We start from the raw sequence: 20,031 nt of genomic DNA, 5'->3' as shown, positions 1-20,031 counted from the left end.
TCCCATCGAGCGCTGCCTTTGTGTGTTTTTTTGTATCCTGCTATCAATTTTTCCAGTGATGGCTGCACTGGGAATCGGCCTGCAAGGAGGAGATCAGCTAAAAGTAGTTGGATCTGTATGTGCGTTATAATTAATCGAAATTAGTCGATTAATCGATTAAAAAAACGATTAAACGAACACAAACATTTTTGATCAGTAACAGCCCTAAAAAAAAATGGATCCTGCTCCTTTTAAAGTGCCTGTCCTGTGTCATTTGGCCGCCCTTTATCACCTAAAATACCTGGCTGATCCTGCCAGTTTTTACCCTCCCCTTTGTAAACTGACCACAGTGTATCGTGGCTGCTGAGCCATGACATCATGGTCAGTTTACGTGCCTCCATCATTAGCAGCCTGCTATCTGCTCTCCTGTCTGCTCCTTTTATCCTCCTCCCTTCCCTCTCTCTCTATCTGTTCGTAACATTGCCACCCCTCCCCCTCCTGCTCTCATAACACTAACATGTATACAACATCAGCACTGCCTTCCATTGCAGTATCCCCCCTCTGTGTATGATTTATAAATATAAATGCTGTAAATACCTAATTTAAGAGCTAAGATTGCAATCACATGACCAGCCAGCACTTTCCTCTCAGCCCCACCCACTGTATCTCTCAGAGGAGGAAAGGAGAAAGCTGGATGGTCATGTGATCACAATCTTGGCTCTGAAATGAGGTATTTGCAGCATTTATTTTTATAAATCATACACAGAGGGGGATACTGTAATACGAAGCAGTGCTGATGGTGTATACAGGTTAGAGTGGCTTAACAACCAGTTTAAGGTTTCTTGGCTGTCACTTGGCAACTCGAAAATTCAGCTCCCTCCATAAATTTTCTATAAGATTAAGGTCTGGAGACTGGCTTGGCTACTCCATGACCTTAATGTGCTTCTTCCTGAGTCACTTCTTTGTTGCCTTGGAGGTATGTTTTATGTCATTGTCATGCTAAAAGACCATCCACGACCTATCTTCAGTGTTCTGGCTGAGGGACGAAGGTTCTTATCCAAGATTTTACAATACATGCCCCCATTCATTGGCACCTCAATGTGGCAGTCGGCCTGTACCTTTTAGCAGAGAAACAGCCCCAAATCACAATGCTTCCACCACCGTGCTTGACTGTAGGGTTTGTGTTCTAAAGCCCTGTACACACGATTGGTCCATCCGATGGTCTGATGGACCGTTTTCATTGGTTAACTGATGAAGCTGACTGATGGTCAGTCGTGCTTACACACCATCAGTTAAAAAAATGATCGTGTCATAACGCAGGGACGTAAAACACAACGACGTGCTAAAAAGAACGAAGTTCAATGCTTTCAAGCATGTGTCGACTTGATTCTGAGCATGCGTAGATTTTTAACCGATGGACGTGCCTACAAACGATCACTTGATTCTGAGCATGCGTAGATTTTTAACCGATGGACGTGCCTACAAACGATCACTTGATTCTGAGCATGCGTAGATTTTTAACCGATGGACGTGCCTACAAACGATCACTTGATTCTGAGCATGCGTAGATTTTTAACCGATGGACGTGCCTACAAACGATCATTTTTTTTTCTATCGGTTAGGTATCCATCTGTTAAATTTAAAACAAAATTGCTTTTTTTTTTTTAACCTATGTATAAATAACCTATGGGGTCTACACACGATCGGTTTGGTCAGATGAAAACGGTCCATCAGACCGTTCTCATCAGTTTGACCGATCGTGTTTACGCGGCATTAGAGTCATAGTCAGCTTTTTGTTTCCAAACATGGTGAGTCAAGTTAATGCCAAAGAGCATTTTGGTCTAATCTGACCACAGCACTTTCTCCCAATCCTTCTCTGAATCATTTAAATGTTCATTGGCAAACTTCAGATGGGCCTGTACACGTGCCTTCTTAAGGAGGAGGACCTTGCGGGCACCTCAGGATTTCAATCCATGGTGGCGTATTGTGTTACCAATGGTTTGTTTGGTGACTGTGGTCCCAACTGCCTTGAGATCATTCACATGCTCCTCCCGTATAGTTTTGGGCTGATCCCTCACTTTTGTCATGATCATTCTTACCTCATGAGGCAAAATCTTGCATGGAGCTCCAGGCCAAGGGCGATTGGTTATTTTGTATTTCTCGCTCCAACAGTTGTCTCCTTCTAACCAAGCTTGTTGCTGATGGTCTTGTAGCCCATTCCAGCCTTGTGCAGGTCTACAGTCTTGTCCCTGATGTCCTTTTGACAGCTCTTTGCCCATGAAGTTGAGGTTTGAATAGAAGAAAGAGATTATTTTAGAGGTATCTTTTATACACATAGCAAGCTGTCGTTAGGAGCACCTTCTTAAATTGACAGGACTAATCTCTGTACCACATACTGTAGCCATTGTGTGTGAGCCAGAATTATTGTTGGTTGGTAGTGGTTCAAAACAATTTTTACTCGCTGAACTGCAACTCAATTTATAACATTTGTATTGTGTGTTTTTCTGGATTTTTGGTTGACTTTCTGTCTCAAGCATTTAAAATGCACATATGATAACAACTGTAGACCCTTAATTTCTTTAACATCTGCAGGGGATCAAATAATTAGTTTCCCCACTGTGTGTGTGTGTGTGTGTGTGTGTGTGTGTGTGTGTGTGTGTGTGTGTGTATAGGTATGTCAGGGCTGGATTAAGAACATCATGGGCCTGTTGCTGAGGATTTTGGCGGGGGCTTTTTATAAAAAAGATTAAATGCAAACAATTTTTGTTATGAGAGAGAAAAATAAAAATTATAATATGCGCATGAGTGACATCAATGCAGCCCAGCCAAGGCAAGTGACCGAAGGCACAGAACCTGGAAGGAAGACTGGGTAATGATGGAAGCACCCGCTGCCCACCAGATTGAGGATTGATTGAAGCGCTGGAGGGCTCTGTCTAACAGGTACAGTACAGACCAAAAGTTTGGACACACCTTCTCATTCAAAGAGTTTTCTTTATTTTCATGACTATGAAAATTGTAGATTCACACTGAAGGCATCAAAACTAAATATAAAAATAAATAAAATGTATTTCATATTCTAGGTTCTTCAAAGTAGCCACCTTTTGCTTTAATTACTGCTTGGCACACTCTTGGCATTCTCTTGATGAGCTTTAAGAGGTAGTCACCTGGCGCAGCACCCCATCACTCTCCTTCCTGGTCAAATAGTCCTTACACAGCCTGGAGGTGTGTTTGGGGTCATTGTCCTGTTAAAAAATAAATGATGGTCCAACTAAACGCAAACCGGATGGAATAGCATGCCGCTGCAAGATGCTGTGGTAGCCATGCTGGTTCAGTATGCCTTCAATTTTGAATAAATCCCCAACAGTGTCATCAGCAAAGCACCCCCACACCATCACACCTCCTCCTCCATGCTTCACGGTGGGAACCAGGCATGTAGAGTCCATCCGTTCACCTTTTCTGCGTCGCACAAAGACATGGGGGTTGGAACCAAAGATCTCAAGTTTGGACTCATCAGACCAAAGCACAGATTTCCACTGATCTAATGTCCATTCCTTGTGTTCTTTAGCCCAAACAAGTCTCTTCTGCTGGTTGCTTTTCTTTAGCAGTGGTTTCCTAGCAGATATTCTACCATGAAGGCCTGATTCACACAGTCTCCTCTTAACAGTTCTAGAGATGTGTCTGCTGCAAAAGGTGGCTACTTTGAAGAACCTAGAATATGAAATATATTTTCAGTTGTTTCATACTTTTTTGTTATGTATAATTCCACGTGTGTTAATTCATAGTTTTGATGCCCTCAGTGTGAATCTACAATTTTCATAGTCATGAAAATAAAGAAAACTCTTTGATTGAGAAGGTGTGTCCAAACTTTTGGTCTGTACTGTAAGTGTACCCTAATGTGTTAATATGCTATGCATACTTGTACATTATGGCATAACCTACCTCAGGTTCTCTAAAAAGTAGTAATGTTAGCAAAGTTTACGACCGCTTAGAGGGTTAATAAAGGAAATCCTTTTTTTTCTTTAAAATAACAAACATGTTATACTTACCTCCACTGTGCAGTTCGTTTTGCACAGAGTGGCCCTGATCCTCGTCTTCTGGGGTCCCTCGGCGGCTGTCTCTGGTCCTCCCCGCAAGAACTCACCACATTCATGCTAGAGAGCTCGCATGGTGATGAGTCCTTGCGGGCGTGCTCCCGTGATACAGCGAGCGGCCATAGCTGCTCACTGTATCACTCGGCGCGCCGCATCACTGGATGTGATTGACAGCAGCGCCAGCCAATGGCTGCGCTGCTCTTAATCCATCCACTCTAGCCAATCAGAGGCCAGGCTGAGCGGCGAATAGGATCTCGGGACTGAGCGCGGGACTTTCGAGGGGTCAGGTAAGTAAAACGGGGGCTGGGGGGGGGGGGCGTCATCATCAGATGTTTTTTCACCTTAATGCATAGATTGCATTAAGGTGATTTTTTTTTCCTTTACAACTCCTTTAATGTCGCAGGAGCCTCTTATGGGGTCCCCTACTGACCCGTAACCCTTGGGCAGTGCCCAAGTGCATAGTTGCCAACATTTCAAAAATATTTTCAGTAGCTGACATCCCCTATGTTACTCTATACATCACAATAGTAATCACAAAATTAAATGAGTACTGAAAATGGGCAGCATAAATATGAGGACTGAGAATAAGAAAAGTGTGCCCATTCTAAAGCTGGTAACATTGAGGATATTCAATATCATTTTAAAGAACATTTTTTTGGGGTAAGAGGCATAGGGGAGGAGTATGGGTGATATAAAAGTGAGAAGTATGTGCAGGTGAGGGAGAGGAATGTGGAGAGTATGACAGTGGGCAGTATGTACAAGAGAGGAGTGTGGAGGGGATGACAGTGGGCAGAACGTACAGGGGAGGAGTGTGGAGGGTATTATGGGGGCAGTATGTACAGGAGAGGAGTGTGGGCAGAGTATGTACAGGAGAGGAGTTCGGTGGGTATGACAGTGGGCAGTATGTACAGTAGAGGAGTTTATGAAAGTGGACAGTATGTACAGCAGAGCAGTGTGGAGGGTATGGTATGAGAGTGGGCAGTGTGGGGGGTATGACAGCCGGCACTATGTACAGTAGAGGACTTTATAAAAGTGGTATATAAAAGAGGAAAAGCAGAAAAAGAAACAAAACTAGGAGCCTGACGAATTACATATGTGAGGGTTCCGCCATCAATAATGGTAGGGTGTGTGTATACAGAGAGCAAAATATAGCACAAAAAATAAAAAAATAAAAATGTTTCTGCACACCCATGGGTTATCTCCTCACTATTTATTATGAAAAAATTGCATCAAAATACAGCTTACCAAACAGTCCCTCCTCCCTCACATAAAATACTATATCCCCTACAAATAAGTTATCACACCCCCCCACTCACCAACCTCCCCACCCCCACAGCACTATGAGATGTATTAACCCGTTCTCATCGCCTATCTCCCCACAAATCATATAAAACACCGCTATAGACCTCCCCTAAAAACAACTGGAGCTGGAACCAACTGTGACCCCCCTAAAAGATGGTACCCCTGATAACTGCACCAAATAATCAAATGACAACCAATATAGTAATGGTAACCGATTACCTGTATATAGTGCTCAGCACCCTAAAGCCACGTTGGGGCGAATGCCCGGGCAACGAAGGAGTGGCTTCGTAAGAAGCATTTCAAGGTCTTGGAGTGGCCTAGCCAGTCTCCAGATCTCAACCCCATAGAAAATCTTTGGAGGGAGTTGAAAGTCTGTGTTGCCCAGTGACGGCCCCAAAACATCACTGCTCTAGAGGAGATCTGCATGGAGGAATGGGCCAACATACCAGCAACAGTGTGTGACTACTATGTGAAGACTTACAGAAAACGTTTGACCTCTGTCATTGCCAACAAAGGATATATAACAAAGTATTGAGATGAACTTTTGATATTGACCAAATACTTATTTTCCACCATAATTTGCAAATAAATTCTTTCCAAATCAGACAATGTGATTGTCTGGATTTGTTTTCACATTTTGTCTCTCATAGTTGAGGTATACCTATGATGACAATTACAGGCCTCTCTTATCTTTTTAAGTGGGAGAACTTGCACAGTTGGTGGCTGACTAAATACTTGTTTGCCCCACTGTATATACAATGTATAGTACTAATCTTCTATACCTGAATAATGATCAGCTGCTGTGCTTAAAAAAAAATATAATCACAACACTAAACACGCCTAAAAACAGGACTAATCCGCTGCGGTAAAACACAATTTATATACTGTAGTGTATAACAAAAAGAAAGTTCATAAATAAAGTGCTCTGTGCCAAAAATCATTTGAAAAACATGGGAAAAAAATGTCCATGTAATAATGCATCTAGTGATGAATAAGTAAATCTCTGTGGAAATGTACCCTAAATGAAGCCGACTTTCCAACCTACAATGATTGCCAAGTCTAAGGTGGCGTACATGCAAATTTTTTAAATTGGTCATTAAAAACGACCGTGTGTAGGCTGCAGAGCATTTTTCTCGACGTGAAAAATGGGCATTCAAAATTTAGAACATGCTCTATTTTTTCATGTCGTTTTACACGTCGTCGTTTTTCTTGTCGTGAAAAACGGTCCTGTGTAGGCTTTAGCGACGGGGAAAAAAAACAGGCATGCTCAGAAGCAAGTTACGAGAAGGAAAATTTGCATAATCGGCCCAAAGGGTGGCACCATTCGAATGGAACTTCCCCTTTATAGTGTCGTCATATGTGTTGTACGTCACCGCGATTTGCTCGAGCATACCACTGAAGAAGCTTTGTCAGCAAAACATGTCAGGATCATGCGATTTCTTCCATCTTGGCTTGATTGTAACCTGCTAATTGTGACCACCATTTGTTCCTTTTCCTCTGTTATATGCCAGTTCATGTATAGATTTATCCAGGATAATTTTTTTAACCGGTCTATATCGAAATATAATATATATTTTTATATTCTTGGATCAAAACTATTTCTTTCTCACCCCTACATAATTATTTACTGCACCGAATATATCCCCTTTTCTTCTCCTCCCCCTTTTTCAAATATTTTTGTATGGGATATGGTGCCTAACTTTTTGGGTGTTTTGCCTCTGATTGGACTAAACTACTACGCTATCACATAATGTTTCTCTCTATTAGACCCCTAATGCCTCCCCTGCCCTCTGTTGAAGCTAAAATAGCCAGGGGAGGTCAGGAAATAAACATTTGCTGGTTTACTGCCCCTGTACCTGGCGATCCCCCTCCATGCTGGTCCTGTTCCCTTTCGGTGGAAAAGCTTAGCCCAGAAAACATGATGGGTGGGGAAGGAAGGTGCCGGAGTGTGTGTGTGTAAAAATCCCTACTGCTGCCATTGTAAGTCATACAGTGGTGGCAGTGAAAGGGTTAAAGGGATACAAAGTAAATTCCCCAGTTTATTTTTTATGTTTGGCATTATTGTATGTACCTGCTATTCAGCTTATAGCGTGTGTGGTAATCTAGTTCTTGCCAGTACAGGTAGATTTTATACTGTTCTTCAATTTTTGTTCTTAGTAAGACACATGTAGGGCCTTCATTCACTCATGAAAATCCAATCCCATTTGTATTTGCTATAGCAGATCCGTGCAGCTGGCCCATCAAGGCTCATTGGACCTTCCTGTGCCACATTTTAGTCTCTCTAGTCAGTGTATCTGATTTTTATGTGTCCACGACATACTATGCACCTTGATGAGTCAATATATTTCAAAACAAACACAAGAATGAGATGTTTTAAATCATACAAGCATTCTACTTTTGTGCCACTGTGTGGCACTGTTGTATTAGACTTTAATTCTAAAGTACAAAACTAGATTGTGGATATTTTTAGCAAAGGTTTTAAGAAAAATTACAGCAAGTGTTGAAATAGACATACAGGTAATCCCTTTTTATATAGGGCGTATGTCTTTTGCGACCTACCTAAAACTGGATCAAAAAGGCAGGTACACTTTTTTTTTTTTTATTTAACTCAATGTATGTATTATAGATCATTAATCTCTTATTACTTTACCACAATGATGATGGTGATTTTAATTCAGATTTTAAATATTTATATTTTGAGTATTCCATTGCGTAGAACATATTTTGTTATTTAAGAAAAAAAAAACTTTTAATAAATCCTTATACTTCTTCTCTTTTCTCCTCTTTGAGCTTTGCTGTACACACTATACAGTAGACTGCAAGAGACTGATACTAAAGCCCTGTACACACGGCCCGGATTCTCGTCAGGAAAAAAACTTTTGTTTTTCCCCAACAAGATTCATGGCAAGATTCTCTTGCCGGCCGTGTGTGCACGCGTACGATTCAAAAGAACAGCCCTTCTTTTGAATGGCACGAACGCGGTGACGTCATCGACTATGACGTGCATGCGCTCGTCACATTCGATGCCGCCGCTGCCATCTTGCTTCACCCTACCTATGCCTTGGAAGCTACCACGCATGAGTCAAAGTCATTTCGAGCATGCGCGGGTTTCCATGGAGACAGGTAAGTATACATACGCTTGGGTTTCTCGGCAGGAAAACACTGCCGAGAATCACAACGAGAAAATAGAGAGCAGGTTCTCTATTTTTCTCATCGAGATTCTGGGCAGTCTTCTTGACGAGAAACCTCAAAGCCTCGTACACACGCTCAGTTTACTCGTGCGTGTGTACGAGGCTTTAGTCAAATTAAGGTACTTGCACTGCTTGCATTTATTTGTATATCTGCCTGGTGATGCTTTAAATGCTTTTTTTTTTTTATAACACAAACAGTGTAAGTACTTAGATTTGATATCTGACCTTTGCAGTCAGCTGTACAGCAGAGTACAGGCTGGAAAAAGGAGAGGTAGCACCCAGGAGCCATGTGCTAGGGTTTATCACAGTGTATCAATGATTACATAGTGGCATTTTTATTTAATTTAGGTGATTACATTTTTTTTCTAAATATTTAACATGGAACTTTAGCCTTACGTGATTGTGACCTACCTGCTCATGTCTTGGGTGCTTGGTAGAAAACTTCTAGGCTGAACTCTGGATAAGAAAATGTTGTTTATACACAAGAAAATGTATATGTGTGTTCTTACTTGAAGCTTGGTGTGTATTTCTTCCAGATGCAGTAATCTTGTGTGAAACTTTAATATAGCTTCCTATATTAAAGACCAGTCACTGCTGCGCTGCTCTCTTTCCATGTGCCAGGGCGACTGGTCTTGTATTCTCCACCATTCCTTTAGCTTTGTGCAGACAGCCAGTAAAGGGTGGGCCTGGTGTCTCCCTCTAACAGTGCCGTTGTCTGCACAAGTTATGTGTAGAACAGTAATGATGTCACCAATATCTTGATACCTGGTTTGCAAAGCCATTTGGAGCACAAAATGTGGATTTATATGCTCTGTTGCTATTGAGAAATCTATTTAGATGAAAGTTTTCTATCTGGAGTTCAGCTTTAATCTCCTTCTCCCATCCTTCCCTACTGAGTGCTTTCAAATTCCCATTAACCACTTCAGCCCCGGAAGGATTTACCTCCTTACCTGACCAGAGCATTTTTTGTGATTATGTACGGTGTCCCTTTAGCTGACAATTGCGCGGTCATGCAATGCTGTACCCAAACAAAATTGATGTCCTTTTTTCCCTCTAATAGAGCTTTCTTTTGGTGGTATTTGATCACCTCTGCGGTTCAAAGTTTTTTGCGCTATAAACAAAAATAGAGAGACAATTTTGGATTTTTTTTACCCTTTTGCTATAATAAATATCCCCCAAAAAATGTATAAAAAAAAAAGTTTTTTTTTTTTTTACTAGTAATGGCAGAGATCTGCGATTTTTATCGGGACTGCGACATTATGGTGGACACATTGGCCACTTTTGACACTATTTCAGGACCATTGTCATTTATACAGCGATCAGAGCTACAAATAGCAATTGATTAGTGTATAAATGACACTTTATCAAGGGATTAAGTGTGTCCTAGGCATGTGTTCTAACTGTAGGGGGTATGGTCTTACTACGACATGACAGAGATCACTGCTCCCGATGACGGGGAGTAGTAGATCCCTGTCATGTTGCTAGGCAGAACAGGGAAATGCTTTTTTTTTCCGTAGACCTCTCCTCGTTCTGCCTCTCTGTGTCACGATCGCGGGCCGCCGGCGAACATCGAGTTTGAGGGACCCACTAGGCGGCAAATTTAAAGCGGAGGTTCACCCTTAAAATGAACTTTTCAGCATCCTTAAACTCCATCCCATTTAAGCATCATAGCGTTGTCAATTTTTTTTTTCAATGGTCCCTTACCTGTACTTTGCTGTGCTTCCGGGTTTTCATCCCAGCGGGGAGTGGGCGTGTCTCTATTTTCCCCGACGGCGCTGTGCATTGTGGGCGCTTTTTGCCTGGTGTTCTTGCAGTGACGTGTGGGCCAATCACAGCACATCAACTGAACTAGCTTCGCGTGTAGTCTCACGCTAGCTGTGCTGTCACATGACGAACTAGTGTAACATCACAGCGGGGCGTGTCCTGTTCAGGACGCCGCCGGCCGTTGTGATGGCAACTGTGCAGTGTTGACGGCGCGACTCGCCGTCAACACTGCGCATGCGCGGGATTACGCGGTGAATGCTGGGACATCAGCATTCGCCGCATCCCGGAAGAAATACAGGAGGGCTTCAAGGTGCCCTCAATGAAGATGGCAATGTTCATGACAACATTTTATAAAATATCCTTTGCTGGCAAAGCGCGATCGTGGCGGCTGCAAGATCGGCACTAGTAAGTGAAGAAATGTGTATTTGAACAGCAGTAGAGTAGTCAGGAAAAAGAAAAACGTTTCCCAGCAGAACCTCCGCTTTAAAGGGACATACAGGTATGCCCATTTGCCTGCCCCTACCATTCTGCCAACCATAAATTGGTGTGCGGCAGTCGGCAAGTGGTTAAAGGGAATTGCAGAAGTCATTTCCTGCCTGTCCTGACTCCCGCAAGACCAACTGGTTGTCGGACAACCCCCTGGCCTACAGGGGTGTCAAGAACCGCTGCTGTGTCCCCTGTGGTGCTCCTAACTTCCATAGCACCAGTTTCATCTGGATAAGAAAGAGTTGGCTTAACTATACCCAATTGGAATGCCTTCTGGTAGGCGTAGGCTGGAGTGTTTAGTCCTTTCCCCCTTCTCTTCCCCTTCCCTCCTTTCTCTCCTTCTTACATTTTTTCTCCTTTTTAATTTCTTCTTATTTTATTTGTGGTTTTACAAACTCGGGGTAAATGCCTTCATAGCTACGGAAGATAGTGTGTCCTCCCTTCCCATGGAGGAGAAGGTTTGCACGTCCGAATATGAAAGGCACACCCTGAAAGCAACCACGTCAATTGGTTATCATTACGTTAGAGGGACACAATGGGGCAAATCTAATCTTGGCTTCAGAGCCAACCCTCTCAGGCCCCGTACACACGTCCGAGGAACTCGACGGGCAAAACTCATCGTTTTGCTCGTCGAGTTCTGTGTGAAGCCACTGAGGATCTTGGCGAGCCAACTTTCCTCATTGAACAACGAGGAAATAGAGAACATGTTCTTTATTTGGCTCGACGAAGAACTCGTCGGCTTTCTCGGCCGAAAGTGTACACACGGCCGGGTTTCTCGGCAGAATTCAGCTCCGATCGAGTTTCTGGCTGAATTTTGCCGAGAAACTCGGTCGTGTGTACGGGGCCTCAGTGTTTCCACGGAATTTATCTGTAATGTCCTGTACACACAATCAGTTTTTCCGACAGGAAAACCGTGTATTTTTTCAGCAGGAAAACGGCTCAAAATTGTCTTGTATACACACGGTCACACAAATCTTGGCTGAAATTCCGAACATCAAGAACGCGGTGACGTACAAGACATGCGACGAGCCGAGATCAATAGGCAGTTTGACTCTTCTGCTTGATTCTTAGCATGCACGTTTTTTTCGCGTCATAATTGCATACAGATGACCGCGATTTCCTATTCTGCTCTCAATCTTTTCTTGGCAGGAATTCTCACAGGAAAAAAAGTGTGATGGAGCATACACATGGTCGGAATTCCTGACAAAAAGCTCACATCTGACTTTTCTTGTCGGTAAAACGGATCGTGTGTACGAGGCATAACAGTTGGAATTTTGCCCAGAGTAGTGTCTGTGCAACGTGATTTGGACTGCAGACACATGTTGGCGCATTTCCTTTCATCAAGATGAGAAGGGCTTATCTGCAGAGAGCCCTCCCTAATCCCTGTGCACAGCCAATATTGGGACTCAGAAACTCCTCTGTAGCTGGCAGCATGAGTTGTGTAAATGCAGTGTTTTTCCGTAAGTATGACTGACTTGCTGTGTACCTTATTTTAAGAGATAATGGGGTTTATTTACTAAAGGCAAATCCACTTTGCACTACAAGTGCATTTGGAAGTGCAGTTACTGTAGATCTGAGGGGGACGTGCAAGGAAAATAGGATTGTAGGATTGGATGATAAAATCGGCAGCACTTCCCCTCAGATCTAAAGTAGATTTGCTTTAGTAAATCAACCCCAATGTGTGAGTATTATCCACTTATATAAGAGCAGGAAAAACGCTCATAGATGGGGTGATTTTCTTTCTTGCAACTGTGTTGAAAATCACTTGATTTCCCCACCAACACTCATTCAGTGTTGATGGGGGAATTCCTCCTATGGAGCCATTGTGTGTGTGTGTGTGTGTATGTGTGTGTCTCTTTCCCTGCCCCCCCCCCCCCCGGAGAACACAGTGTTTATTGCTAGCAGCTATAATAGCTATTAGCAATAATTTCATGTAAAATCCGACAGGCTGGTTGTACCCAAGTGGATCGGTCAACCTACTTGGGTACATTCAGCGTGCCCATACATGGTGTAAATCTTCGCCGGTTCCTGCTGAACCGGGGGCGAGATTCAAACTATCTATGGCCAGCTTATGGACTGTGGAAGGGGAGATCAGTTTTATGCAGTGAGATTTGAACTGCAGACACATAACACACAGCATCTGGTTTACTGTCTTCTGCTGTTGACATTTGGGCTAAGCTGTGTATATTTAATTAGATTGGCTTAATATTGTCAACCGTTTCTATGAATGCTATTGCCGTGAAGTGCTGGCTCCAATTCACTCTTCTAACCAGTAAGTGCAGAGCAGGATGAAAAAGACTAAAGCCTTGTACACACGATCAGATTTTCCGACGGGAATTGGCGGCTGGTGCTCACCATTTTTTTGGGGGCGCAAAAAAAACCCACATCAATTGCAGCCTCACTGTGCCCATCAATTGCCACCACTATGCCCATCAAACGCAAGCCACTGTGCCCATCAATTGTCGCCCAATGTGCCCATCAATTGTCGCCCCATGTGCCCATCAATTGTCGCCACTGTGCCCATCAATTGTCGCCACTGTGTCATGTTAACTGCAGCCACTGTGCCATCAATTGTCGCCACTGTGCCATGCCAAACGCAGCCACTGTGCCATGCCATTGTCGCCACTGTGCCCATCAATTGTCACCACTGTGCCATGCCAAACGCAGCCACTGTGCAATGCCATTGTCGCCACTGTGCCCATCAATTGTCGCCACTGTGCCATGCCATTGTCGCCACTGTGCCCATCAATTGTTGCCACTGTGCCATCACAAACGCAGCCACTGTGTCATGCCATTGTTGCCACTGTGCCCATCAATTGCCGCCAGTTTGCCCCTAAAATGCCGCCAGATTGACAACCCCCCCCACCCGGCACTTACATTTCTTGGTCAGCCATCCTTGGATCCTCCTCCACGATCCCTCGAAGTAGTCCCGCCCTTGATGTCACTTCAGCCAATCAGGTTACCAGTAACCAGATCCGGTGAACCTGATTGGCTGAGATGCGTGTCTGTGTTAACCAGGGAATGCACACCCTGTGCGTCCCCTGGTTAACTATTAGGCTGTAATCGGAAAGCCTATCAGAGCCGTTGGCTCTGATAGACACTTCCACAGCCAACCAGCTGCTGTTATTCAGATGGCCGGCGCTCACCAGGGGGCCGGCCATCTGAATAGTGTTTTTCAATGGCGGTGCAGGAGCGAGAGGGGGCGGCACAGACTGTTGGCCTAAAATCCGACCATTTGTACACTCCATCGAACAGTTGTTGTTGGATTTTCCGCAGACAAATGTTGGATGGCATAGTCGTGCGGCGGTCGGCAAGTGGTTAAAGAAACCATACATTTGGGGCCAAAAGCTGCACAGCAAGTGATCATATTTGGTTTAGACCACAAATGTTTTTTTGGTGCCCGTTTGTAAAGATTTTGTAACTATTTCTGTAATTTATGTTCCCTACAGATTACTGGAGATCCAAGTGTAACCACCAAAGTAAAACTGCAAGCTTTAATCTATCCCGTACTTCAGATACTGGATTTCAACACTCCTTCTTATCAGCAAAACACAGACATGCCAATACTGTCTCGATTTGTGATGATTAAGTTTTGGCTGGACTACCTGAATGGAAGTCATGTCTTTGCCCACGCAATGCTGGTTAATAATCATACATCTTTGGACATAAGTGAATCTGTTGCACTACGGAACCGATTGAATTGGGATTCATTACTACCGGCATCATTCAAAAAGGACTACAAACCTATATTTCAGACAGTAGGTAGTCCAAGTGTTGTACATAATGTACCTGCTTTACTTGACATCAGAGCCTCTCCACTGATTGCACATAAGGAAACACTCCAGCGGCTTCCAAAGACCTATGTCCTGACCTGTGAACATGATGTCCTCCGGGATGACGGGACCATGTATGCGAAAAGGCTGGAGGAAGCAGGAGTTGATGTTACTCATGACCATTATGAAGATGGCTTCCATGGCTGTATACTGTTTGCTTCTTGGCCTACATATTTTTCAGCCGGTGCTAGAGCAAGAGATGGTTATATTAAATGGCTCAGAGAGAACCTATAATGTACAGTAGTGGAATCATTTGGTTATCTTCCAATTCAGGTTCAAACATGTTACATGGTGTTTCCACTTTAATACCAAATAGCTGTTACCTTTTTAGTATTCGAATGGTAAATTACCACTGCATGTTTTCTAACGTGCAATATCGTATACATTCAGTCAAACGCACAAAAGCTAAACTGGAAAATGTAATCCTAAAAAACGTTGTCACCTGGCATATGCACATTGTACATAGCTGGTCATAGGCTTCCCGATTATGAAACTTGATTCACCAGATGGTGGTAAGATTTACTTAACTGGAAGTAGATACCCTTGTGAAAAAATTCTGAAGTAGTTTATCTGGCATAGCAAACTACACAGGTATGTGGGTATCCAATGTTATATAAGGAAATAAGCTTTTCTGTCATTAACGAGTCTGTATACTTACAGTAGAACACAAAATTGATCATACAAAAGACTTTGAGTAACCTCTACAGGAATTCTGAGATTTTGACTTAATACTAATTCATATATTAAAGTGGAGTTCCACCCAAAAATGCTTCCGCTTTTCGGAACCCCCCCCCCCTCCGGTGTCACATTTGGGGGGAGGGGGGTGCAGATAGGTACAGGTATTTGCACCCACTTCCAGGCATAGACTCCAGTGAGATTCACGCCACTTCGACCCCCCCGCTGTCTCCTGGGAAACACACTATTCCCAGGAGAGAGCGGGGAACAGTGAGGGTGCGCCGCACTACTCGCGCATGTGCAGTAGGTAACCGGGCAGTGAAACAGCAAAGCTTCACTTCCTGATTCCCTCACCGTGGATGCCGACGGGGCAGCTAAGAGACGAGCGATTGCTCGGCCTCGGCTGCTGACATTGCGGGCGCGCTGGACAGGTAAGTGTCCATTTTTTTTAAGTCAGCAGCTGCAGTATTTGTAGCTGCTGGCTTTTTAAAAAAAAAATTTGGGTGGACCTCCGCTTTTAAGTTAATTTTTCCTCCTGCAAAACGTATTTATTCGTTGCCTACCTGTCAAGGGATGGTTACTGTGTAAATCAGCCAGTGTTACTTCTATACAAAAGACAGCTTTTAAGGGTATTGCACATAACAAACATGTAAAGGATATGGTAATCGTATATGAATTATATAAAAAAAAGTAAAGGTAAAGCAAACCTGGCATTCATTTTATGTTTAAGGGACCGTTCACATCAATGGGCTGCAGTAACACACATTTGTGTATTGGTTTTGAATGGCACCCAAATGCACCTCCTTGGTACACTTGTATTGCAGCAGACCACATTTTTGTGTCTTGCTTATAAAAAATACTGCAGGTGCGTTTTACTTTCCTGTGTGGTGCATTGGAGGACCACTTAAAATTAAAGTGGATGTAAACTTGATTCATGAAATTTGACCTAGGCACATATCTGTAGTGTTTTCTTCTCTCTTTCCAAAGTCCTGTGTCTTTCTGCTGTTTTGATCCTCTGTTATCAGCATGATAACTTCTGACAAGACAGGAGATAAAACCAGCCTGAAATGTGTGTTGGGGAGGGTGCTATAAAAAGATTAGCAGAGAGCTTGTCTTGTCACAGCACAGCTCTGAAAGGATCTTAGTTACTTTGCCTATGTGGAGTGGGGGTGTGCCTTTCCTCCAATTAGCTGTCACACAGTATATGCCAATAATCCACTTCTACTGCTGAATGAGGAAGTAAAAATTCTAACACAATGTTAGAATTCTAAAGAATATAGCAAGCTGAATACAGCAGATATACATGTAAAACTTATGTAGGGAGATTTGTTTAATCTCTGTGTATCATCTGAGACTGTTCACTTCACTGGGTATAGGAGAGGGTTTACATCCACTTTAATGCTATGTATTAAGACAGCATACCAAAGCAGACATGTATGAATAACCCCCTAAACATAGGGTCCAAAATCAAACCGTGAGATATATATATATATACAGGGAAATACCTTAAGCTGAGCTGCAGGGAAGTCTACCTGCTGAGCAATTCAGTTTTTCAACCAGATATTTCTATTTCTGTCTCTGTAATCCAATGATACCGGAACACACCTGCTGGTGATCATAAAATGCCCTTTAAACAAACACAGAAAATCTGATGTAGATTAAATACTAATGTTTTTTTACAACCACCAATGAAATAAAAACATGCCATGGAATTTTGAATGTGATTGGTAATGCAGGAAATAAAGAGTTTTTCAGCACAGGAACTTTAAAGGGGTTGTAAAGGTACATGTTTTTTCATCTTAATGCATTCTATGCATTAAGGTGAAAAAACATCTCAGCATTAGCACCCCCCGAGCCCCCGTTTACTTACCTGACCCTCCGAAAGTCCCGCGCCGTCAACGCGCAGGCTTCTCGGTTGGCTTCTCGGGTAATTCATTGGTTGATTGAAAGCAGTGCAGCCATTGGCTCGCGCTGCTGTCAAACCTATCCAATGACGCGCCGGAGGGCGGGGCCAAGTGATACAGTGAGCGGCTATAGCCGCCGGCTGTATCACGGGAGCCACTGTGGGGCCACTCTGTGCAAAACGAGATGCACAGTGGAGGTAAGTATAACATGTTTGTTATTTTTTTTAAAATATAAAATTCTCTTTAGTTATCCTTTAAAGTGGTTGTAAACCTTACCTGTATGGTTTAGGAGATATTCCCCTCGCAATGCGCCGCTGCAGCGGCGCATGCGCAGGGGGGAATGCACGGCGAAAGGACCGGCAGCCGCCGGACCTTGCCGAATTTAAATCTCCCGCGAGCACGCGCGGGAGTGATGTCATCGCCGCTCCAGCCAATCAAAGCGCTGGAGCGGCGATACCCGGAAGACACGCTGGAGCAAGATGACATCTCGCTCGGCGTGAACCAGTTAAGTGTTCTTCACCTCTTTCCGAGGTAAGTATTTCATAATCAGCCAGTATGCGGTGCATACTAGCTGATTATGCCTTTTGCCTTGCAGGTTTGAAAAAAATAAATAAGTTTATGCGGTTTACAACCACTTTAATACTACTGCCCATATAGAGCTCTGTTTCCTTATTCTACAAATAATTAAACAGAACTTGGGTTGAATATGTTTATCAAGATTATAGGAATACTGAACTTTTTGACGGATATGTGGTTGACATGTTATGGTGGTATGTCACAGATAACAGATCCCACACCTGTAATGGTGAAATATCATCTCTAATTTTTAGAGTTCTATAGTAACACTAGTATTACAGGGAGTATAAATACAGTGCTACTGATAAGCTATCAGAAACCAGAACCACTATGATTTTGTAATACATAAAGTATGTGCGAAAGGTGCTTGTCCTGGGTAAGGAGAAACTCTGGAAATTGTAGTTCAAACAAACTTTACTAGGTAGCTGATCATTAACTTACTGCTTTAGAGATTTTTTTTATTTAACTGCTTCATTATATTATTCTAAATTCTGAAATGATTTTGCACTAACCTCCATTGACCCTTATTGTTTTAAAAGAAAAAAAACTCCTGCAGGTCTGGCTGTTGTCCAAAGAGCTGTGTACTGTTTGTTTTTTTGTCACGCATTGTAGGTTTTGTATGTGAATGTGAAAAGAAAAGTGTATTTTAGAATTTATTAAATTCAAGCAACAACAATGCAATGCAATGTAATATAGTGTAAAAGTGTTAAAATAATTCCACTTAGAATTTTAGATAAGTATGTATGTAGTGTATATGTGTGTATGTGTGTGTGTGTATATATATATATATATATATATATATATATATATATATATATATATATATATATATATATATATTGTACAGGACGCCATGGCTGGGTCCTGGAAGGACGTTATATTTCCCCTCTGTTTGGACTGTGGTGCCTTTAAGGGAATGGAAAGGGTTAACGCACCTGTGTAAGGAAGTAGTTTAAAGCAGACAGGAAGTGCAGGGGAGGAGTGTAGGAGAGTCTATGCATGGTGAATGGTGGACAAGGAAAGCTGTGGAAGCTATGAAAAGCTGTGAAAGGACTTGGCAGTGTGTTGCCTGAAAACCTGCTACTGAAGGACTTACCTGCAAGGACTATTTAACTGCGATAGCAGTTCTGAGCTGTACAAGTCGGTGAGACTGTTATTTCCTTTGTTTTTGCTGCTGCTAAGCCATTTAAGTTTAATAAACCTTAGTTTTGATTTAAAAAGCCTGTGTCCTGCGATCAAGCTGGTCCCCCAAACATTACACTGGTGCTCGAATGCGGGCAGGACTGAATAACAGGCATAAGAAGAGGAAAAAAAAAAAAAAAACGTTTTTTTTTCTGTTGCATTGGACTTTATATTGAACTAACATTTAAAGGGACAGTACATTGAATTTATGTCCTGGGTTAAAGCTGCACAAACATTGAAAGTTGAAGCAATGGAGGAGCTAATTAAACAGCTGACCTTGGCTAACATGCAAGCGCAGACTCGCAATGAGGAAGCTAATCAGCGCTTAGCAGCCCAGCTGGAGGCACAACAAACTTACCACAAAGAGGCGCTGGCTCTGCAGCAAGAAAATACTCGCCTGTTGGCGGCCCAGCAAGCGACGCAGCAAGAGGTTATGCAGGCTCAGGTGACGGCTTTAAAGGAAGCAGTGCAGCAGCTGTCTCAGGTTCGGGAACAAGCGGCTGTTGCCCCTGGCAACCAGGTGACTGTGAGGGCAAGCCATTTTCTACAGAAGTTGTCCCTGAGCGATGATGTAGAGGCATTTCTTGCTACGTTTGAGAGGACAGCGGAGAGAGAAGGATGGTCTCAGGACCAATGGGCCGGCCTCATTGCTCCTTTTCTCACTGGAGATCCTCAAAAAGCCTACTTTGACCTGCCACCAGATGATGCTAAAGACTATCAAAAGCTAAAGGCAGAAATTCTGGCTCGTCTGGGGGTGACTACGGCCGTTCGGGCCCAACGTGTACACCAATGGAAATATCGTCCAGATCGGCCACCCCGGTCTCAAATGCATGACCTGGTGCAACTAGTAAAAAAATGGCTGCAGCCTGAGGTGTTGTCTGGCCCCCAAATTGTGGAGCGGGTCGTGCTGGACCGATACCTGAGGTCCCTGCCAGATGACCTCCAACGGTGGGTCAGCCATGGAGACCCCAAAACAGCAAACCTCCTTGTTGAGATGGTGGAACGATATACAGTGGTGGAGGACCTGCTCGGACCTACCAAGCGCATA

At 43.2% G+C, this 20,031-nt stretch overlaps 1 protein-coding gene across 1 annotated transcript in view; it reads left to right on the top strand.

Annotated features, from left to right (window-relative positions):
• NCEH1 (neutral cholesterol ester hydrolase 1) overlaps positions 1–15,686 on the top strand; it is a 57,929-nt gene extending 42,243 nt beyond the window's left edge. Inside the window, exon 5 of the mRNA XM_040349380.1 lies at positions 14,263–15,686. Coding sequence (XP_040205314.1) covers positions 14,263–14,880 — 618 coding nt within the window. The 3' untranslated portion in view covers positions 14,881–15,686. The remainder of the gene's footprint in view (positions 1–14,262) is intronic.
• The last annotated feature ends 4,345 nt before the right edge of the window (positions 15,687–20,031 follow it).

Source organism: Rana temporaria, chromosome 4, assembly GCF_905171775.1.
Source record: "Rana temporaria chromosome 4, aRanTem1.1, whole genome shotgun sequence".
Lineage (NCBI taxonomy): Eukaryota > Metazoa > Chordata > Amphibia > Anura > Ranidae > Rana > Rana temporaria.
This window is presented reverse-complemented; position numbering and strand designations above follow the sequence as displayed.